Source organism: Serinus canaria, chromosome 4A (assembly GCF_022539315.1).
Source record: "Serinus canaria isolate serCan28SL12 chromosome 4A, serCan2020, whole genome shotgun sequence".
NCBI lineage: Eukaryota > Metazoa > Chordata > Aves > Passeriformes > Fringillidae > Serinus > Serinus canaria.
In genome coordinates, this window is record NC_066318.1 from 19,265,807 (window position 1) to 19,288,405 (window position 22,599).

The 22,599-nt window shown below is 57.6% G+C and overlaps 1 protein-coding gene across 10 annotated transcripts; it reads right to left on the minus strand.

Annotated features, from left to right (window-relative positions):
- Positions 1 to 54: 54 nt before the first annotated feature.
- Positions 55 to 20,996, minus strand: LOC103816296 (diacylglycerol kinase delta). Of its 10 annotated transcripts, none has more exons than XM_050974636.1 (29): positions 20,877 to 20,996; positions 19,668 to 19,900; positions 10,696 to 10,806; positions 10,500 to 10,580; positions 10,169 to 10,273; positions 9,828 to 9,960; positions 9,535 to 9,641; positions 8,987 to 9,112; positions 8,739 to 8,841; positions 7,089 to 7,251; positions 6,885 to 6,993; positions 6,577 to 6,716; positions 6,360 to 6,441; positions 5,788 to 5,879; positions 5,427 to 5,526; positions 4,938 to 5,178; positions 4,609 to 4,707; positions 4,401 to 4,524; positions 3,874 to 3,981; positions 3,327 to 3,423; positions 3,141 to 3,248; positions 2,885 to 3,001; positions 2,621 to 2,755; positions 2,133 to 2,537; positions 1,959 to 2,045; positions 1,750 to 1,866; positions 1,568 to 1,670; positions 920 to 1,050; positions 55 to 504 (listed from the first exon to the last, which is right to left on the minus strand). In XM_050974636.1, exons 2-29 carry the CDS (start codon positions 19,863 to 19,865, stop codon positions 430 to 432), a joined length of 3,597 nt encoding a protein of 1,198 aa, XP_050830593.1. In that variant the 5' UTR covers positions 19,866 to 19,900; positions 20,877 to 20,996; the 3' UTR covers positions 55 to 429. The 10 variants fall into 10 exon arrangements, 9 of the variants coding, with proteins under 9 accessions (XP_050830593.1, XP_050830594.1, XP_050830595.1 ...); XM_050974637.1 differs by lacking the exon at positions 20,877 to 20,996 and adding an exon at positions 20,531 to 20,866 and having other exon boundaries at positions 19,668 to 20,356; XM_050974638.1 differs by lacking the exon at positions 20,877 to 20,996 and adding an exon at positions 20,094 to 20,866.
- Between the last annotated feature and the right edge of the window lie 1,603 nt (positions 20,997 to 22,599).

A 22,599-nucleotide genomic window follows, 5' to 3' on the forward strand; every position in this document is an offset into this window, starting at 1 on the left:
GTATTTTCAGTTCCCTCCTCCCCACCTTCCCCATAGTAATGACACTACATGAGCGGCAGCAATGAGTATCTTCTCTCCAAATATTTACACAGCATAAATACCCACATAGGGAAGGGGAAACTTTGCTTTGGCTCCAGCTTGAGCACACAGGGGGTGGCCCCAGGCCCTACAGTGACCCTGATGGGGCGGGACTAGTGGTCAGATCACACACCTATCAGGGTAGACCTCTGCTTCAGTGTCTCCAGCCCCATAGACTGGGGGAGAAGCAGTGGCTAAAGGGTTACTGGGGTCAGAGAGTTAAAGCAAGGCAAGCAGGGGGGGCTCCATTCACATGGGGCAAGGGAAGGGACTTGTTCCCCTACCCAACCCCTGTTTCCTGGGGGCAGCACCCACCCAACACCTGGACTGCGCTGCTGCTCTGCTCTCAGCCTAGGGCAGGTTGCTGAGTTCCTTAATGGCCTGAAGGATCCTCTTCATATGGCCCACTTTGGTGATCCCCAGGTCCTGCAGGAAAGAGGAGATTATGCATTTGCAGGGGGCAGCTCTTGGCCCTTGCTGGTACACAAGCCACGGGGTGGAGGATGAGACACAGCTCAGCTTCCCATGCTCTCCCTTGCTAGAGCATAGTGCTTGCTTGAAGCCTACTGTCCTCTTGAAAGCACATCCCCATGCCTGAATGCAGGTGAAGGTCAGGTGCTGCTGATACTGCTTTGGATAGGTGTATGGAGCCTTGCAAGCTGGAGGACCAAGGCCACCCTCCTCCCGTGCTTCCCCGCCCCTGTGCAGAAGCTGCACAAGCTCAACTCTGCGGACCCAGATGTAGGGCCAACCTGTCACCAGGAGGGATAGGGAGAGGAGGGATGGAGGACACCATGCTCCCCAGGGCTGGGGTACCCTCAGGAGGCACAAGGGTTTGTACCTTAAGGTCTCTCCTCTCCAGCAGAATCAACTCTGAGCCCTGGATGTCATGCCGGACAAAAATGTCTCTGTATTCCCCTAAACCAAGCGTTTCCAGCCAAGCTGCCACCTCCTCGGAGCCCCACTTGTCTGCTAGCAGGGAGGAAAACCACAGTGGTGGACTGCTGCGGCCTGTGGAGGCAGTGGGACGCAGCAGCGCAGGCAGCAGTGATGGCAGCCTGCGGTCAGCAGACAGCATACCCCCTTCCCACCCCTGAGTCCAGCATGGCCAGAGGCCACAGCCTGCTCAGGCTGCAGTGGTCTCTCCTCTCATTGGCTTACTTATGGAGCACTTGAGCTGCACCCCCCTCAACCAGACTCCCAGCTGTGGACAAGGGCCTTACCCAAAGGCCTGAGCTGTACCAGCGCCCCCTTCTCCCCTTAGCCAAGGAATTATGGGGTTGTGGTGCTCTGCACGTCTGATATCAGAAAAAGCTTTAAGGGGCTCTTGGTGACAAGGGTGCCACCCCCAGGCAGCCAGGTTCCCCCTTCCTGAGGATTCTTCCCCAGCATTCCCAGGCCAGGAGATTGAAGGATAGGTCAGAACAGGGGCGTCCTTTCTAGCATGGACTGCACCACCAGCCTCTCCCTGGCATACTGCTTACTTTACCTGGCAGCACACTGTTGGCCTTCTGCTTCTGCAGCTTGTCCTTCTCCTTCCTGGACTTGGGGATGTTGAGGCGAAGCTTAAAGCTGCCCTTGCTGGCACCTTCCTGTGAAAAGCCAGGCTTGGTGGGATGCTACAGCTCCCTGAGGCTGGGCTGTTCCAGACCCCAGTCCCTGTGTACCCACCTCCTCAGCAGGGTGGGCAATAGGGCCCAGCCAGTGGATGTCCAGCAGCCGCTGCAACTCCTGGCCCAGCACACTCAGGGGGCCCTGAAGCGCCTCCTCCTCCTGTGGCGAGTCCAGCTGTGGGGTACAGGGACCATACCCAACCCTGATGCCACCCCCAGAGGTAGCAGCCTTGAGGGTCTTTGGGTACTCTCCAGTCCCTGACTCACCGCCTTCCCTTCCAGGAATGCCCTGGTCTCAGCCCACAGCTCTTTGATGCTCAGCACCATCTCCACAGCCACATTCCTGCTGAGAAACTGGGGCACAGGGGAGTAAACCCCTTGAGCAGCAGGGCCCCATGGGTCCTGGGTAAAGGCTGCCTTACACTCCCAGTCCCTGCTCACCTCTGAGGTGCCAGCAGCTTTGTGGGAGAGGGCTTCACTCAGTGCCAGAGAGCTGGCATTGACTGCATGTGCCAGTTCCTGCTCCATGGCTTTGTGAGCCTTGGCTGCCTCATGGATCCTGCGGGTGACAGGGGCTGGAGCTGCCAGGGCTCCCCTGGGCTGGGCACACACCTCTGCATGGCCACAGTAGAGTTCCCCCTTCCCTGTGCCTACTATGTTCCCCTTCCCACAGTCTGACCTGGCAATGAGGGTCTCAGCAACCTGTGAGACCTGCTGCAAGAGGCTGCTCTCCTCCTCAGTCAGGTACTCCATGGACTGCTGGGAGCTGAGCCGTGGCCGTGTGGCTGCTCGGTAGCTCTCCCCTTTCTGCTTGTCCTCCCAAGACTTGAGGGTGCTTTCAAATGCCTGCGGGGGACAGACATGGCCCCTCTGAGATGGTCATACCTCCTCATGTCCCAGCATGGTCTTTCGGAGCACCTCAATCTCACCCGGTCCCTTGTCAGCATCTGGGCTCTGTTCTTGTGCTGGATTTTGATGATGCCAGGTGGCTGGATCCAGGCCTCTCCATCCACCTGCACAGGGACACCCTCGTCGCCCCGGATGGTGATCTTCACCACGCGGCACTGTGGGGCACACAGCCCAGGGGTGGCATCAATAGCTGTCAGGCCAAGCAGAGCCGCACTGCCTCAGGCTCCACTGCTGCCCCAAAAGCGTTCAGGCATTAGTTGTGGTCCTGCAGTACACCTCACAACTACCTGAGCAATGCGATGGTGCTGGAGGTTGATGACCCGTGACACGGCCATCTGGATGCTGCCAAAGACTGCCACCACCTCCAGCTTCTTGTCATCGAAGGATGGAGCCCCAAAGTTCTGTAGAGGATCACTACACATGAAGACTTCCATTTTCCCCCATGTATGCCAAAGGCAGGGACACCCTAGCCCTGGGGTATCTTAGGACTGGGGAAAGGACATCACGCCACCCAACTCATCTCATGGTACTGGCACTCACATTGTCCTCCTTGGTGCCTCCCCAGAAGTTGATGCCCCCAGCATAGCTGGGGATGTTGAGGACAGCAATGCCCTGCAGGCTGGGCAGTGAGATAGGCACCCCGTCACACTGCAAGAGAGGGCTAAGCCTGGGGGGCTGCTGTAATGCTGCCCCTCCCACCCCTTCCCTGTTCTCCCAGCCCTATACCTCAAGCTGTACCCGCTGCTCCAGGTTCTTGTAAGTGCGCTGCAGAAGCTCCTTTGTGCCCAGCACCCCATACCACATCATATTCTTGGTGCGGCTGCTGTGAGGCAAAGTGGAAGAGATGAGGAGCTGTGGGCTCCCCACTGCTTGTCACAGGCTCCACACCCTTCCTGGGGCACTGTGCTGAACAGTCCCAGACTGCTGGCCCCACCTTAGTTTCCTCAATTCTTGCTACCTCCCAGAAAAGCCAAAGGTGCAGCATGTTGCACCAGATTTTGACCCTTCCATGCCAGCATGGCAATGTCCCTCTCTCCAGGTGCAGAGCAAGTAAATCCCACCGAGTCCTCACATCTTCACCCTTTCTGGGGTGTTGCAGCCTGCCACCAAGGGGTGCTCATCCCAGCAATGGGTGCAGGTACAAAATCTGCTGCAGGAAGGATCTCCAACACAGTAGGCCTGAGTCACCCCTATGGCTCCCAGCAACTTGATGGCACTGGAAAACCAGGGGTACATGTTTTTTCCTGGGGGAAATCTAGGGGTTCCAGCCAACCTGCACTTCTTGGGGTGCTCATCGCGTTTGTTGTTGAACTCCAGGGAGATTTTTGCATCCAGGCCGATGCCAAAGTAGTTATTCATTACACATTTCTCCAAGAAGTGTCTGAAATCAGCAAAGAGAGAAAGCAGGTTGAGCAGCAGTTGCACATCGGTGACTCTGGGTTGGCATTAGAGGATGCAGTGTAACACCCACTGGAGCAGAGTGGCTGGCACTGGGAAGCCTGACCAAAACCAGCAGGGATGGCTGCTAGTTTCCCTCAGTCACCATAGCAGGACACCCATGGCCCAGCCAGGACCTGCCTGCAGGTGGGAACACCAAGCTCGAAGCATCAGCCAGAGATCCCACACCATCCACAGGCAGGCTCCCTCAGCACAGGCACTGCTTGGCCAAGGAGGGCCTGGTAGCAGGGATGCCACACTGGTGGGCAGCAGCCTCCTCAAAGGGGCAGCATGGTACCAGCTCTGCTCCTGGGCAGCAAGAGTGGGCCAGGGTCTCCAGGGCAGGCAGAACTTCTGACTCACAGGGTGCTGGGGTCTTCAGGGAACTGCAAGCTGCCAAAGGTGTCTGGCCGGTCCAGGATGATGGATGAAGACGCAGAGGTCACCGTCACCCGCCGGGAGGCTGGCCAGGGTGACAGGGAGGTAGCTGCCACATGGGTTTACCCTGAGTCCATCCCACAGCTCACCCCCATGCTCCCACAAAATGCCACATGCCCTGCTGGCATCTTACTGAGCTTCTCCTCCTCCTTCTTTAACTCCTCCGAGCTGTCCTTGCTGGGGCCCACACTGCCCTGGTAGGCTTGGGTCTGCTTGTTCTGCTCATCCACAGCTGTATATAAAGAGGGGCATGACAGGAAGTCTGTGCAGCCCTGTAGCCCCTCCTCGTGTCAGCCCTATGGGCTCGTACCAGGAAGGGCCCAGGGCGGGGCCACTGCTGCGATCCCAAGGATCCCAGGGGAGAAAAAAGGCATAGGTCCAGCACCAACCCAGTGTGACTTCACAGCCCCTGCCAGGCTGCTGCATCATCAGGGAAGCTGCCGGCTCCCACCATTCCCTCACCTTTCTCTGTCTGCTCAATGATTTGCCGCAGGGCTTTCTTCAGGCTGTTTGCCCGCAGCATGAGCTGCTCCTTGGATTTGAAGATGCGAGGCTGGGGGTTGGTGTTGAAGCTGCCAGCTTTCTCCTGGTCCTTGACATCAGCATGGGTGGCCTGTGCCATTTCTTCAGGGGCCATGATGGCCTGAGCTTCCTCATTCAGCTCCCGCACCAATGAGTCCAGCTTTTCATTCAGCATGGCGCACTGTGGGACACCTACCCCACTCAGCACCTGCCACCAGCTGCTGCCCCCCCACCAGTGCTGGGTGCTTCCCTGGGCACTATGAGTGCCTGGATACCCCCAAGCACCTGGACAGCCCGTGCCTGGGCAACCCAAGCATGGCACACCCCAATACATGCTCAACAAGGGCATAGGCCTGAGGAGCAGCCCCTCCCCTGCTCAGGGGCTGTGCCACCAGCTTGACCCAACACTCCAGCTCCCCTGCAACACACCTTCCGTGCCATCAGCTCAGCCTCCTGCTTGTTCTCCGTTGCCCTCTTGTAAGCCTGTCCAACTTCAGTCACAAAGTCATTGACAGTGCCACAGAGGAACCTGCCAAAGGAAGTGGCTGGAGGTCAAGAGGGACACAGCATGGCCAGCGAGGCACAGATGCCAGCGAGGGTGCCTGCTGGGATAACACCCACTGCTCCAGAAGGCCAGCACAGCCAGGATTATCTGCCAGGCACCAGCACAGCCAGCAGCTGCTGGTGGCCATTTGGGACAGCCTGGCCAAGGGGGGTGCAGTGGCCCTGAGGACAGGCCCCAGCCCAGCAAAGGGGCTCCTGGCACCCCCACCAACAGCCCCCTCCTTACTTTGCAGAGGAGATCACTACTGAGTGCTTGTCTGACTCCAGGATCTTGGCCAGGTGAAAGGCAACAGAGTCCACGTAATGGGAGATCTGGACCTGCGGGACACAGGTGGAGACAGCTGGACACCTGCCACCTTGGCATGTGCCCTGCTCAGGGACGGAGCTTTGCCCAGCCAGCCTTGAACTGGGGATGATCAGCCCTTATTCAGCCCACTCCCCACCACTGAGGGTAGCATGTCCATGCTGCTGGGCAGAGGGGAGGTCAGTCACATCAGGAGGGAAACTGAGGGGCTGAACAGGAGCACACAGAAGAGTCCAAAGCAGCTGGCCAGTGGCAGGCTAGCTCTACATCACATTCTGCCTGCTCCCAACTGCACATGCCAGGCTGAGACCTGCCAGGCTCATTTCATTGCATGCAGCCAATTCCAGCCCCCTCAGAGCCCAAATCCCCAGGGACCCCCAGAATAACCTCTTCCTGTGCCATCCCTCCCTGTGTGTTCCTGAAATGGGTTGAACAGGAACCTGCCCTCCAGCTTCCCTCCCCATCTCAAGCCCCCAAATGCCAACAGTTCCCACCTGGATGTTGGAGTCCCCATTTTCCTCCTCCTTCAGGGCTGAGGGGGACTGCTTGGGGGCCTCATAGGTAAGCACACTCCACCTGCCAAACAGAGACCATGGCTGCTTGCCATCTCCTGGCCCCCCAGCACAGGGACAAGCAAGGAACTGAGACAGGCTTCCCAAGAGATGCCAGGGTAGAAGGGACAGAGAGGCATGTATTCCATGCCCTGCTCACCGGTCCAGCATCTTGGTGGTGGCCCTTTCCAGCTTCTCCAGGATCTGCAGCAGCTGAGTGTCATCGTCACATAGGCTGCCCCAACCCAGGACTCGTGCAAGGTCATTACCAGTCCCCAGTGGCAGGACACCCAACTGACACTGCAGGAGAGAGACAGAGTGGGGGGGCTCAGAGCAGCCCCCAAGGGCACCTGTGACACCCCCAACTCTGCTGTATCCATTGCTTGGCAGCACCTGGGGCACACAGAGTGTGCCAGTGCTGGGGATGGTGCCAGTCTGCACTAGTAATGCCAGGAACACCCAACTCACCTGCTTGTGGAGGCCAAGGGCATCAATCTCAGAGAGCACCCAACCCACACTGCCATCCCCACCACACACCAGGATTCTGAAGGTGGAGAACTTCTGGAAGAGGCGCAGCCTGGGTGGGGGGCAAGGAGAGAGGAACTAGGTGCTGTGCCAGGTGCCCACTGGGATCCCACCAAGCAATTCCAGGGTGCTCAGGTTGGTGCTTACCCCAGGTGTGGGCCCCCATTCATAAGGTCAAAGACTTGGGCTGGGTTGAGAAACTGCTTGAACTTGCGCAGAAACTTGACACCCTGGTTGTCCCCACTCTTGGAGTTGACAAAGGCCAGGAGAGGGCTGGAGCAGGTCGAGGGGCAGGTGGCTTTCCAGAAACCTGCAGTAAGCCCAAACACATGAGCCCCAGCGCCCACTGCCCACACACGCTTCAGGAGAACAGAGTATGGGCACTCAGTCTGTGCCAAGCCCAACCTGTGGGGTGCTGGGGCAGGAGGGGTAGTAATGGGGATGTCCAGGGGATGGTGAGGGACAGAGGGAAGAGGAAGCACTATGCTTTTAAAGAAATGAGATGGGGAAAGAAATATGCCCAAGGCAGAGCAGGATTGACAGCTGGCCCAGAGCCTGCACCTGCCTCAGGCACATCTTGGCCATCCCAGGTCCCTGGCTGGTGCCTGCAGGCTTTTTCCCTTGGCAGACCAAGCAATGCTGCAACAGGGACCATATCAGCTATCATGCCACTGCACCGGCCCCACAGCTATAGCCCTTAGAGCCCTATGGCTCTGCAACCAGGAGCTCTAGCACCCCCACCACAGCAGGAGCATGGGAACAACATCCCCACAGCCCCCCCCTCCTTGCCTGGCCACTGCTGCATCTCCACTCCCAGCCCAGCTGAGCAGAGCAGAGCAGTAACACAAAGCACTGAGAGCTGCTGAGTCAGAGCGTGGGCTGCAGCAGAAAAGCTTGCTGCCAGCAATACTCATATGCTGCAGCAGGACAGCATGGCAGGACAAGGGGAAACTGAGGCCTTGCTAGGCTGTTCCCAGTTGGGTGGGCAACAGTCACAGGCACAGATGACTGGGCTGCTGGAGAGGGACAGGGCAGAGATGCTGCCAGGGATCAGCCACCAGCAGCTGAGGCTTTGGAGCTGAGGAGCAGCCACATGATGGTTACCCTGACAGCATCCCAATGAGTAACAAGGCAAATGAGGCAAATGAGCCACCGGCTGGGCTGAGTGGTGAAAAGCAGTAAAGAATGAAGAAAGAAATATCCGGAGGAGAAGAACAGATTTTGCTCAGCGGAGGCCAGCTGGGCCCCTCAGGAGAAGGAGACAGCTGGGGGGGTCCCCCCACGCTTCACATGGCTTTTCCCTGCAGTGTCCCGTGCCAAGGCAAAGCTGTGCTCTGCACTACCAAAAAAACAGCTTGTCTTCAGACAGTGAGAAATAACCCAAGCAAGAGCTTTATCCTGCCTTGAGAGATGCTGAACCATTGAGGTGCAACAGAGGACAGAATACCTCAGGGGTATAGGGTTGGCACTGCTAATCCCAGCACAGAGGCACCATGTCCTGAGCTACTGCAAGTGGTGACCTGGCAGGAGCAGCTAAAGCCATATGCGGGCAAGAAATGCCACCCCAAAGCCCACAGAATACCACCAAGCCCTGAAACAGAGTGTAAGGCAACAAGCAGTCTTCAACTAAGGGAGGGGCATTGATTCTGGAGCCTACTGAAGGTGGTGTTCCTGCTGTGCCACAACAAAGGCACAGTGCAACAAGTCAAAGCCTCCAGAAGACCTCAGAGAGATCAAAGCCCTATCCCAAACAGCCTGTCTCCCCACCAGACTAGCCCTGTGCCCTCCACAACTCACCATCAGAATCGATGCTGTTCAGGGCAGTTGGGGGGATGATGGACACTTTGTACTGGCCCAGGGGGCACCTCTTGCCAAGAAGCTCCTTGCAGGCACTGTGAACCTAGGAACACAGGAACACCTGTATAAGCAGAGCTGGGGGATGCAGCACCAAAGTCTCAGCATCAGCTTTCCCAGAGATGCACACAGGAGGGTCAGTGCTGTCTGTGCTGGGAGAGGGGTGGGGACAGGGATGGGTGTATCCTTACAATGGCCTTGCACCAGAGACACCGCCAGTCCTGCAGCCTCCGGACACTGCCACAGGTCCGGTCACAGACAGCACAGCGTGCACTGACGGGCAAGTTCCCCTCCAGCCACTGATGGGGCATGGCCACCTGCAGAGAAGAGCAGCTACCAATAGCATCCTGCATGCTTGAGGGAAAGATCTTCGGCCACCTCTTTCCCAAAGCACCATGGAGGGCGTGCCATGCAGCAGGGCAAGGTGTGTCTGGGACCCCTCCCATGTCCTCTCATCCCTGCCCACCTGTCTGCTTGAAGCCATCAGCATGTGAGGCAGGGCAGACATATCCCCAGAAAATGTCTGGAGGTGGCCCCACTTGGACAGCAAAAAGGGATCCTGATACAGGGTTCCAGAGGAGGTGTCCCCAAGCTACGCCCCTGCAGAGCCAAGCCCAGAGGCCACACAGTGCAGGGGACAGCTATAGTTTCTTCCCGCTTCCTGATCCAGGCGCAGCAAGGCTAGTTCTGATGGAGGATCTGTCCTGCCAGGATCCCTGACAGGGACTCCCCTGCTTACCCCATCCTCATCCTCGATGATTTCAATGCCGATGGAGGCCAGAGTCGTCCACTTGCAGTTGTTTGTGGCTCTGACGGCACAGCGCTTGTGTGCCTTGAACTTGCAGACTGCATGGGGGGGAGCAGTGAGGAGCAGGGAAGGTCCCCACGGCATGCATATCCCTGGTCCCAAACCCCTCTGCATCTGGGCAGTAGGCATCATACTGTACCACTCCTGCTCTGGCCCAGCTTTGAGAGGCTGCCCTGCCCTGATCCCAAGCCCTACCCACCCCCCAGCAGGACCCCAGCACTGACCTTCACAGGAGAGGCCATGGGAGGTGACCCCTGGAAGAGCTTCGCGGCACACATTGCAGAAGGTGGGGCGGGCGTGGGAGCAGGCGTACCAGTTGTGGATGCCCGAGAAGTGCTCCATGTTGAACTGTGTGGCCTGGAGGCACAGCCCTGCCCCATCAGTGCCTGGCACCCTCAGCCAGCACTCCCTCCCTCCTGGCCCCCTGAGTCTGCCCAGTCCAACTCCTGTCCTCCTTGTGGGGCTATGCCAAGGCCAACAGCTCTTGTCTGGCAATCAAAGGCACGCAGAGGGAAACACACTCCACATAGAAATACGGATCCATACAGCACCCTGCCCACATCACCTCATGGATCTCCCACTTCTGGACAGATTTCAGGGCTGTGATCCAGTCCTCCATCTCCTTCCGGTTCTCCGCACATAAAATGAGCTTCCTGAATGGCGTGATCACCTGCAACAGCCACCACACCCACATTCTCTCGCAAGGCCACTGCCAGGCCAGCCAGAACCCAGCATGGACCCCAGCAATCTCTGCCACACCAGTGCCACCTCGAGCAGCAGGAGGCCATGCTATGGAGTGTTCCATGGCTCTGGGGGATGAGGGAGGTCTGTAATGCCTCCCCACACAGTTCTGAGGTGTCCACAGGGTGCAGTTGGTAGCCCCACACCTCCCTCACCGTGAAACTGTTGTTGATGTTCTTGGTGCTGGTCTCGGCCACACTGGCATCAGACAGGTCCACTTCATCAAAGATCAGGGACTGCAAGGGAGGAACCAGAGCCCCAGTCCACCAGGCAGGGATCTCTGTCCCCTCCTGGGCTGGGAGGCTCAGGTCCCCCCCAACTGTGCATGTTGGAAGCACCCTCCAAGCCTACCTTGGCATCCTTAGCATAATAAAGTGTCCTGCCTCGCAGCTTGAAGTATCGTCTCTTCCACCTCTGGAAGGAGCTCGTCTGCTTCAGCAACAGCCCCTCCTTTACGCTCTTCTGCAGAGACCACAGTGTCCTGAGCTCCCGTAGTGCCCCAGGATCACCAAAGCCACCATTTTCCCCTGTGACACAAGTCCCTGGGTCCCCAGGAGCACAGACTGGACATTCTGGAGCTCAGTCTCTGCTGCATGTAGCAGGGAAAATTATGTTCCCTGCCTACCATCGCCTGGTCACTGGGCATTGCCTGTGATCTGGAAGGATGCTGCTGGGCATGGCAGGGCTAGAAGATGCAAGTCTCCAGCACTGCAGAGGCTCCACTGTTGATGTTTCCTCTCCATCCCAGGGTAGTGCCTGGAGATCCTCACCCTGTTGCAGCTCCCTAGAAGCCAAGGGCAGAACTGGAGCCAGCAAAGCTTCATATAAGAGGACACTAGTGCACCAGAGATACCAACTGCATCTTCAAAGTGGCATTACCTGGGTACTACGGCCCCAGCTGGTGTGGAGAGTGGAGCCGGAGCAGAGCCGGAGTGCAGCCAGTTCCGCCTTGCCCCACAGAGAGGACAACGTGCGGCTGAGGGTAGCCCGCACAGGCAGAGCATCCCCTGCAGCACAGCGCTTCATTGCAACCTGGCTGCCCGTCCTCTGCCCTCACCGAAACACAGCACCTGCCAATATTTACCCTTCTCGCAGTGGTGTTTACAAGACTCAATTAATTAGTATTTGCAACATGGCTATGAGCCTGAAAGAGGCGGCAGAGATGCTCTGGCACTGCCTCATCTTTGATTGTATCTTCTTTAAACACCACCGGCAGCTCTGTTCAGCTGCTTCTCTGCAATTAGCTGCCACGGTGGTTGTATCCAATCCAGGCACATGATGACAAGCCACATTTAACGGCAAATTAGCACTGGGCATGAGGGCACAGGGAGGGAAGCACGGCCCCTGGGCTCTGCACTCCGGTGTCAATCCATGTGCTGCAAGAGGTGGCAGACAGGCACCCATCAGCCTGCAAACACACCAGCCTCAGGTCTCAGCCTTAATCTACTGCCACACAGGTCTGAACCAGATGGCCAAAGCACCAGGAATAGCAGAAGCCTTCACAAAGATGCTAAAACCCCGCCTGGGGTGCTCCCTGAACATCAACTGTCCAAATGCATAACCCTCCTGAACCTCACTAGGGCACCCACCATATTGTTCCCTGCTCTCTTCCAGCTTGGAGTTTGAAGAGGGATGTTTTAAGCCTTTATCACTCCCCATGACTGGTGCAGTTTGGCTGCAGTCAATCAATCACCATGATGCCTCAGAATGTCGGTGCAGGTTCAAACAGCCCAGGGGTCCCCAGTGCCAGCACCCTGGGGCACACTTTTCCTGGCCTCTCAGCTGCAAGAGCGCAGAGGGATCCTTCCAGTGGGGTCCAGCAGTGACCTCAGATCCCCACACAAATCATGCACCCTAGCAGTCCTTGTCCCACACCAGGGGACAAGCCAGGGTCCTGCCATAGCCTGGTGGGATCCAGCCCCAAACACCACATTCACCACACCTGGCTGCACTCATCAGGCACAGGTCCCATGTTTGCTGCAGTCATTGCTGTTGTTGCAAAGGATAGGCAGTGTGTGACAGCAAGGAGTGGTGTCAGGAGCTGTGATGGTGAAGGGCGGGCGGGGGGGGGGGGCAGGGGGGGCATAGGGAGAAAGGGATGACAATGAGAAGGAAGAAGGGGCGGCACTCTGCCTGGCTCCAGGGCCACGTGGGTGGCAGGATACAGCAAGGACTGGCTGCCTGGGAGGGTGGCACCCACTCCTGCAAAGGAGGGTCGGAGCTGAAACACCTCCAGCAGCAGCTCCTGACAGCAGCAAAAAATCATCACCCAGCCCCCAAAAGTCACAGCCCTGGCCCTCCCAGGGACAGGATGCAGCTGCCCTGAAAGGCACTCTCTCCCACCTTCACCACAACACCCACAAGAGCTCTCCCACCTTCACCACAGCACTTCCAATACCATGGCTGGGGGAACTAGGCCTCAGTTTTCCACCAGTGCAGACTAATCCCTAGCCATCCCAAGATGGGGCAGCAAAATTGTTGCAGAGAAGCTCAGGGAGCACCTCTCCCCATGCCCACCCTTGTGGGCTGATTTGGGCATCAAAGCCCAAGCCCTCTGTGTCGCCACATGCAGCATTTTGCTGCACAACTCCTCAGGTAAGCAGCTGCACATCCAGGCTGCATCATCCCTGGTGTGTGATGCCATGTGGTACAGGTTCCATTGGTGCCTGCATGGGGCCAGACAATCCCTCCCTGGGGAAAATAGGCAAGTCCCCTTTCCAAAATAAGCCCTGGAGTGCAGCTGTCCCACGCTGCCTGGGCAGGCACACAATTCTGGGGTGCCAGAGGGCTGGTTTGGGATCTCACTGTGGTAAGCCACCCACCTACCTCATTTTTTGACCATGGGTCTCAGCCAGGAGCACCTGCTCCAGCTGTTGGGGCAAGGAGCAGCTCCCAAGAGGCTCCATGGTTTTGGACCCCTGCTTTTGGAATGAACAACCAGAGGACACCTAAGAGGCACCTGATGGCCAGCAGCAGGCCCAGCCACACAGTGGGAAGCCACGCTGCAGCAGCATTGCTGGGTGAGCCCAGTGTTTCCTCTTTGCAAACAGGAAAGGGGTGACAATGGCAAGGGCAGACAGGCCATGCCAGGGTGGCATCACCCCTGATGTGCTGGCTCCCCAAAGCTCTGTCCAGAGCACCAGGGTCACCACAATTGTATAATAAGTGGCTATCAGGCACCCTAAAGCTCAAAAGAGCTGGAGCTGAGCACCTGCAGCACAGGGACTGCCTCTTCTTCCTGGAGAATTTTGGGGACAATGGGAGCGCTGGCTCACTGGGCTGGGAGATCTGCACCAGTCACTGCGCAGCTGTGTGCCACCCACACCCCAAAAAAACCCAAGCCCCTCCACTCACTCCAACCACAGCTCTTCTTTCTGGAAAGCCCAGGCAGCACTGCAGGGAGCCTCAGCAAAGCCAGAGCTGATCTCACCACAGCAACCGAGGCGGAACACCCAGAGCCACAGACGACCTGCCCGGCAATCAGCCAGAGGCCAGCTCCCCTGTAGGGCTCTGTCCCAGCACTCCACTGCCCCATCCCAAGGTCCCTCCCTGCTCTCTCCAGCCCAGGGGGCTCAGCACCAGCACTGGGGGGGATCCCAGAGGCACTGGGCAGAAAGGGAAAGGCGAAAACCATACAGCATCTACAGGCATACTACCACCTCCAGGTCAGATGCAGCTGAAGTGGCAGTGGCAGCAGAGCCTCAGGGGGGACACAGGTAAAAATGGCCCTGGGAGGATGGCCAGCCACGTGCTGTGCCAGGACTGGGCTGGTTTCCAGAGGCCATGATGCCACAGGCTGCCTGTGTGCTCGGCACAAGCAGGGGGCTTGAACCGCAGTCCATGGATTCTTCCAGGTCAGGCTACAACCCGAAATGCCAGCCCTTCCCTCAGCCTTAAAGCAGAGCCCCATGATGCTGCTTTGTTCTGTTACCCCACTATCCCAGCTCTGCCACCCCTATTCCTGGGAAGAGCCCATTGTGCAGCCAGGTCTGACCACAGCTGGGGAAGGAGGGTTTTCCTGCTGGGATCAGCTTGGACAGCAAAGGCATGACTGGAGAAGAGCCAGGAAAGTTGTTACCCAGGAATGCCATAACATACGGCTTCTGAGCACCACACCATCTGCCCACAGAGCGGGCCACCCTACACCAGTCCTGAAGGGATATACTTGCCCCTGTGACCACATGATGCCTCACCCAGTAGGAGGAGAAGGGAAAGAAGTTAATTTGTCAACACACCGACCTGCATTGCACCAGCATCATTCCAGGCGGCCACTCTCCTGCTCCAAGTGCAGCAGCCCACTGGACACAAGCCGGGGTCCAGTTGCATAAGAGCTCATCCCCCAACTGAGCCAGCAGGCACCAGGACAGCAGAGGAAAGCTGGCAGACCTCAAACAGCCCAGAGGCAGGGCTTCCACCAGCTGCTAGGCACTCCTAGGAGTCAGGCCGGAGTCAGCTGGAAACTTTATCAAGCTTTGTGACACAGCAGAGCTCTTCCAGGACTGGGCAGTCAGGGGGCTTGGTGCCTGACAGGTGCTATGGCCCCACAGGCACAGCTGCTCCCAGAGGATGGAGCTTTCTGCCACTGCAGGACCAACCACAATATCCCTTCCCTGTGCTGGGTGGATGCTTAAAAGGAGATTTCAGCACCAGTCCTGACAAGCCATCACCTCGTGCCCACAAGACCATTGAAAGGCAACAGACAATTAACAGGAGGAGAGGAATGAGGAAAGGAGCCCCAGGAAAGGCAACCCCCCAACAGTATATTATCCAGCAGCTGCTTTTTAGAAATGAGATCATACTTCCCTATCTACAGCCACATCGGTCCCCAGGCATCATGCTAGCAAGCATCCCACATCAGCCCAACTTTTACTAGTTCACCCCTGCACAGCCCTCCCACTCTGCCCAGCAGGGGTGGGAAAGAGCTGATGGACAAGAACGACATTCACGTAACAGAAAAAGTTAGCATGGAGAGGGCAGAGTGCTTGAGAAACCTCACAAACATCCGGCTAGTGACAGTGGGGCTATCTTCACACCCCAGGCACCAGCTTGGTGAACCCTGATTAATGAGAGCAAGCCCTGCCTCCCTGGTCTCAGACAGTGTTTTCTTGTGCTGAGGTGCAATTTCCTATTTTTTCCATCTCTGTTCATTGGCAGACATCACTGAGAAGAGCCTGGTTCCACCTTTGCTGCACCCTTCCTTTCAAAAACCGGGGACCCCTTGGTTACAGTCTCTCCTCCAGGCTGAACAATCCCTACTCTCCGAGGCTCTCTCTGTAAGAGAGATGCTCCACTGTCCCACCAGTGTCAAGTCTAGAGAATGCACTGCCCAGGAGCCATGGTCCACCCTCCTGCTGCAGAAGAAAGGTTTCCATGCCTGGCCCCAGCCAGCTCTACCTTCTTTCTTCGTCTTTTGGCCAGGATTTAGCACTCAGTGGGCAGCCTTCCCCATGGCCTGGCTCTACAGCACTGCCTCACCAGGCTCCCTACAGCTGCCCAACACCAGTATGCACAGGTACAAACACCCCAATATGCACAGGTACAGCTTGCCTCATTCCAAGGGCACCCTGAGCCTGCAGGATGCTCAATACCTGCAGCAAGGACAAGGAGACCAATAACCCCACTGATCTCCCTGAGCCCCATGGGAGGATTCTGGTGGGTCCCTCAGCCCCACAAAACAGCTGTGATGTATCTCAAGATCAGGAATTCGGGAACACAATTCCCCTTTCCAAATGGCAGACAAGCCATGGTTACCCCTAACCACCATGGCCATACACATTGTGCTCATGCCATGGGCAACCCTGAATCCCTGGCATGTACCCCTCTGTGTTCCCCTCAATGCCTCTACCTCCTAGCTCTGGTGCAATCACCCCAGGACCTGTCACTCGCTGAACCAAACAGCACTGCTGGATCACTCTCTTCCTCCACTCTGGGAGGCAGCAGCTGGGAGAGCCTGTGCTGAGGCAGTGCTGGGGAATGAACGCCCCAGACACATGGGCAGGATGTGACCCACCACCCTCATCAACTCAAATGCGTTGGTGCGCCCCAGAACCAGCCCCTCTCTCCCCTTCACCTTCTCTCCAAGCCCAGCCCTAAGGGGACCGGTGCTGGCAAGCAGCATCATATCCCCCTCCTACTCTGCACTTGCACACCTAAAAGCTGGTACAGGCAGCTGGCATCCCCTAGATGCATTGAGGAGGATTGGGGGGAACGGTAATGTCAGCAAGATTCCATCCATCCTGGAGCTTTTCAGGATGGAAAAGCTCCAGGGACACCAGCATCTGGCAGTTGTTTTTGTCACTGAGCACAATGACCTCTCCACCTCCATAAAAATGTTGGCACAAAGCACCCCACAGGGTGTCCACAGTTGCAGCCTGGAGGTGTGGAGTGGGGGGGATATGATTGATGTGGAGGCTTGACAAAGGGATGTGGAGGCATGAGCATTCAGAGTGCAAAGGCACTGGGACTGGGGAGCAGCAATCAAAAGGATTCAACAGATCCCAAAATGATCCTCACCTATTCCTGTCCCAGGGGCTGGACAGCAGCCTGCAGTGGGAGAAGCTGCCTGCTTCCATCACCAGAGACCAAGGTCTCCCCAATCAGTGTGGATAGGCTGGGGCTCCTGACCTTTCCTAGCCCCCCAACATGGCAGGCTCTTATAGACCCTCTCAAGCACCCCAACCACCACATATGACCCAAAATAGGACAGTAAGCCCTGACCCCCCCACCACCTGTTGTCTCAGGAGCTGCCACCCTGGCCCTGAACTCTCCCTTATAAACTGTGTTCTTTAGGTACCTGCGCCTGGGGTGCAGGCAATGATTCCCTCCCCCTACTCCAGCTCCACCTGGGTGCCAAGGATGTCAAGACAGGGGCGTCACTCAGGAAGGTGCCTGCCATGGCACACACCCTGTGGCTGTGGCTGGAGGACAGGCAGCACATGTGCCATGTCGGGACTGTAAGCCTGACCTGGGTGGCAGCAGCAATGTCATCCAAAAATCCTCATCTCTGTAGGGAAGGAGGGAGTCCATCCAACCAGACGCCAGGCTGGCAAGTGTAGTCCCGCCCACCTGGACCAGGGCAAAGGCATCCTCGGGAAAAACACTGAACCCCAACACTGAAAACACAGAGGTGGCAGGGGAGGCATACACAGCTCACTCTCAGGTCCCTCCAGCTCCAGCCCTGCCAGCTCTCACTCTCTCCCCCAGCTCCATGGGCTGTTAACCCAGACATGTCATTTCCACCTGCCCATCCATCATGCCACCTGCCTTCTCTGGCACGCTGCACAGCATGACATCCTGCATGGCTAATTGCTGATGCCAAGCAGAATGTGGGTAGCAACCACAGCAGGCAGAGAGAAAACCTTTCCCCACGTGCAGCCTGTCAGCAGTGAGGCCAGAACCTGCTGGTGTTATGGGGGGCTTTGGCAATTGGGCTGGGGCTCAGAGCATGCTCATGTTCCTGTACTGCTGCTGTAGGACATGGGCATAGCCCAGCCATCTGCCCCTTCCCCTCAGACTTTCTGGCATTGATGGCTCCCTGTGATGTCCCTGTGGCCCACAGCATGACAAGTGCTACATGGCAAACTCTAGTGCCTACTGCTGCCCTTCCGGAAGGGTGCTGAGGGCTCATACACAGAACAAAGCATCCCCATGATTCTGCCCACTGGCCTGGCCTTCCCACCATGCCTCCTCCCCAACACCCTGCACCCAGTATTGCCCTCTTCACCCACATGGCAGCCAACTTGGAGAGGGCAGAGTTGATGCCAGCCTGCTTCAAAGAAGGGAAAATTGAGGTATGTTCCTTGAGCAGCCAGAGGGACTCAGTAAGAGCCCCCTCAATGCCCCATGCCCCATAAGTCTCTTCTGCCAAGTGGAAAAACCCCACAGTGCTAGGTTGGGAGCATGCAATTACTATACCCTCAAGCAGGTCTCCTCTGCTCCATCTCATGCCAGTGCACCAGGCTTGGCACAACAGCCAAGACAGGGCCAGCAGGAGGGGAGCCTGCCCCAGCCTCAAGCATCCCCACAGCTGCCACCAGACCCACACCGCCTCATTCCCCTTCCTTCATGCCCTCAGCACCCAACACCAGAGTCCAGTGATAGCCCCCTTCTCCACAACTACATTCCTATGCTGTGTTTTCAGAGCTCTCCCCTCTCCCTGGAGCAGCACATCCACCAAATCCCCACTGAGGAGAAGCTAGCACTGGAAGCTGGCTGTAGGGGGATTTCTGGCTGCCCCCGTGGGCCACCCAACACTGCAGGCACTGCCTTGACTCATTCTGCCACCTCCTTCCCACAGCTGAAAGGTGGATGCAAAGGACCAGCATGTCAACTAGACCGTCCTCCCAAAACTGTGTCTGCATCCTCCCTCCCCAAAATGTCCCCAGCAAACCTCCTTCTATCCCCACATCCCACCTGGCCATTTGGCTCAGGTTATTTCTGCCTGCATTGCATTTCACTGAGCCGACCTGGGACCTCTAACCACACACTCCTGTCTGGCTAAAGGAACCACAGCCCGTATTTCGTAGGTACTATCAAAATAGCTTTTTCTGAGCAAACTGTGATACACACACACACACACACACACACACACACACACACACAGAGACACAAACACAAACACAGACACACAGACACAGACACAGACACACACACACACACACACACACACTCTCCAGCTGTTGTCATGCTAGTGGCTGGGAAGTATGAGTGTCATGTCTGACCTCAAAGGTGTTCCCATCTGTCCAGCAAACCACCACTGGGGACTAGATCCGTGGCAATGGGGCCTGCAGGGGAGCTGGCACAGCCAAATTGATCTGGGGCACTAGGAAAGATGCAGGTTCGATTTTGCCACCCACCAAGCCCTACACACACAATGCCTGCAGCAGGGTGTGAGATCTGAGGAGCCTACAGAACTGTCATGACCCTAAATCTCAGCCCCAGAGTATCCACAGAGCATCCCAAAAAGAGTCCTCTTCTTCCAGGGACAGGTAAGGGGAACCCAGGGGATACAAATGCAGAATGAAGGAAATGTGGTAGGGGCTCTCTGGGTATGGGAGAGATCCTGCTCCTGAATAGTGGGATAAAATCTGTGCTTCACAGCCTCATGGGACCAATGCTAACACTACCACTGTGGGATTTGCATGTTTCTATGTGCCCTCCCACAGGACACAGGGGGCCAGAACCCTCCCAGCTGTGGCTGGGTCAAGTCTGCCAGCAGCAAGAACCTGGTACTGATTTACACCCTGGTAAACTCCCCCGCCTCATCGTCAGCAGTGACCCCACACCCAGCCAGCCCCTCACCACCGGCATCCCCCACCCCTGACCTTGCTTCTCATCTGCCCTGAGGTGGAAACCTTCCGGATGAGCTTGTGAGAACTGTCCTCCTGCTCGCCCTCGCTGTCGGACGACTCCTCACCACCAGCCTCGGGAGAGATGGGTGCCAGCTTGTCTAAGTCCAGGGATGACACTGATTCCCGGGTCTTCCTTGAGAACAGGTCCCCAGGCACCAGCTTCTCGGCCATCTTCCAACCTGACTTGGCTCAGAGCTCTGCAGCCCCTGATGACAGCCCAGAGAGGACAAAGACATATAGGAATGGAGGAAAAGCCCTGAAGTGGCATGCATGGCCCCTCATCCTGTAAGGCTCTGCTAGCTGGGAGGTGCAGCCCTGGAAATCAAGGGAGATGGTGCATCTTTGCCCAGAAATGACACTCAGGGCGGCATCCTTTCAGGCAAAGTTTTCCTTCCTTACCTTTTTTTCAGTGTCCCAATTATTCCTCAGCCTACTTGGCATCCCAACGTTGTCCCTGACTTGGGCACAGGAGACTGTGGTTGCCCCATGCTCGGGCATTGGTGCATTGGTGCATAGAGGGATGGAAGCCATTCCCGCAGCCTGTGCTAGTTCTCCTTGTTGCCCACCCACGAGGTGCTGGGCTGCCCTGAGAGGCCAGGGACAGCGCAGGGATCTTCATGAAAAGCATCAGCTGGACCTCGCCATCCGTCTGGCTCCGGCAGCTGGGAAGGGATGGGTGAACCTCCCGCGCCCATGGGTCGCGAGCCTCGAGCAGGAGGCTGCGGGTGGGCTGGGATAGATGGGGGAGCGCGGGGTTCCCGCATGCGGGGGAAGCCATGTCCCCATGGCATCCCTGCTAGCCCCGAGGGCTGAGGAGGGACCGGGGGGGCACCTACCTCGACAAGCGAGCCGCGACGGCAAAAGGGCTGCCGTGGCCGGGCCGAGGGTGGCTGGGGGCACCCCACGGCGCCGTGCCGGGCCCAACGTACCTAAGGCTCCGCCGCGCCCTCCCCCTTCCCCGCGGCTGCCGGCAACCGCGGTGCCGTCTCTCGGCGCAGCAACAAGCGTTGCGGCGAGAGGAGAGGGAGGGAGTGAGGGCAGCGCTGCGGCCCGCGCCCCCCGCCCCGCCCCCGGGGGCACTGCCTCCTCCAACCCCAGGGCTGCCGGCTGCCGGATCCCCGCCGAGCATCCCGCAGCACGCCCAGGAGGGAGAAGGCGGAGCGCCCCCCGCCCCACACACACCTTGCACGACTCGAGCCGCCGCCGCCGCTGGTGCAAGGTCGCTCCTTCTCCGGCCCCGACCCGCCGTCCGCAGGCCCCCCGGCCCCGCCAGGACGTCCCTCCGCAAGCTGCCCCGGCCCTGCCCCTGCCGCAAGCCCCGGCCTGCTCGGCACGGCGGGCGCTGCTGCGCGGCGCGGGCGGCCCACGCACGGCCCCGAGCATGCGGGCACAGCGGGCACCCGCGCGCCCCCGCGCGCATCCGTGTGCGGCACCCGCGCGGGCACGGGAGAGCACGTGCACGCACGTGTGCGCTGCCCGCCCACGCAGGCACGGCGGGCACACCCGGAGTGGGTGTGCTCACTCACATAGGTGTGCACAGGCTCACACATGCACGGGCAGACACGGCTTCCACCGTGCACGAACGGATGCTCCCCTCGCATGGGTACATGCATGGGCACGGGAAAGCACATGCACCACTGCAGTGCACCTGTGTATGCACCACCCACGTGGGCAGGGCCAGCACAAGCATAGGCATCACAGCCGCACATGTATGTGTACCGTCCACGTAGGCATATGCACATGCAGTCATAGACCACACATGCCTGCACATCCCAGGCAAGGGAAAAGCACATGCACCCTGTGCCTGCACATAGATCCGTGTAGGCACGGGCGAGCACGTGCACTGCCACCATGCACATATTTGTGCATTCCCCACATGGACAAGGGCAGGCACATGTCTGACACAGGTGAGCATTCACACCGTGGCCACACACATTTTTATGCACACACACACACCCCATGCACAGGTGAGCGTGTGCACCATTGCTATGCAACCATTTGGGCATATGGCATTACTTGGAGGCACGGCTGATCACACACACAGATGCTGCCACACACTTAGTTGTACACACACTGCACGCAAATGTGCTGGCAGCCCAGAGAGCCACCCATGTCCTGAGTGCATCTCCAGCACGGTGGGCAGCAGGATGAGGGAGGGAGCTTCTCCCCATCTGCTCTGCTGTCCTCTGGTGAGATGCCCAAGAGTGCTGGCTCCAGATCTGGGGTCTCCAGCACAAGGAGGATGTGATGCTGTTAGAGTGGGTAAAGAGAACACCACAGAGATGCTCTGAGGGCTGAAAACTATCAACTGTGAAAACAGGCTGGGAGATATGGGGTTGTTCAGCCTGTAGAAGACAAGGCTCCAGTAAGACCTTAAAGAAGCATTTCAATATATCAAAGGGGTTCCAAAAGGAGAGTTTTTCACAGGGCATGTAAAGACAGGGCAAGGGGCATCAGTTTTAAAGTGACTTATGTTGTATATGGATTACACAGAAAAAGGAAATCCTTTTTCATGTGGATGGTGAGGCACTGGCACAGGCTGCACAGAGAAGCTGTGGCTGGCCAATCTCTGCAAGTGTTCAGTGCCACGGTGGATAGGGCTTGGAGCTACCTGGCATCCCTGGAAGATGTCCCTGCCCTAACCCTAACCCTAACCCTGACTGTGGCAGGTAGTATTGGACAGAATGTCCTTCAATGATCCCTCCCACCCCAAACCTTTCTGTGATTCTGTGGTGTGCATGCATGCAGATAGCCCAACAGAGGTGTGATTGCATAGAACATGCCCTGGAGCATGTGTTGGAGCACATACACATGCATGCACGCAAGGGGGTGTGCTGCTAAACATCTGGGGAGAGCATCTCCGGCCTCACTTTCCTTCCCACAGTGTCGCATGGGCCCCTGTGCT

Excerpts from the sequence above, each read along its gene's own strand:
- LOC103816296 (XM_050974636.1), bottom strand. The coding sequence starts at position 19,865 with ATGGCCGAGAAGCTGGTGCCTGGGGACCTGTTCTCAAGGAAGACCCGG. Across the intron at positions 5,179-5,426 it reads CTGAGCTGATGGCACGGAAG|TGCGCCATGCTGAATGAAAA; the intron begins GTGTGTTGCAGG and ends GGTGTCCCACAG. Across the intron at positions 4,525-4,608 it reads GAAGGAGGAGGAGAAGCTCA|CTACCTCCCTGTCACCCTGG; the intron begins GTAAGATGCCAG and ends CCCATGTGGCAG.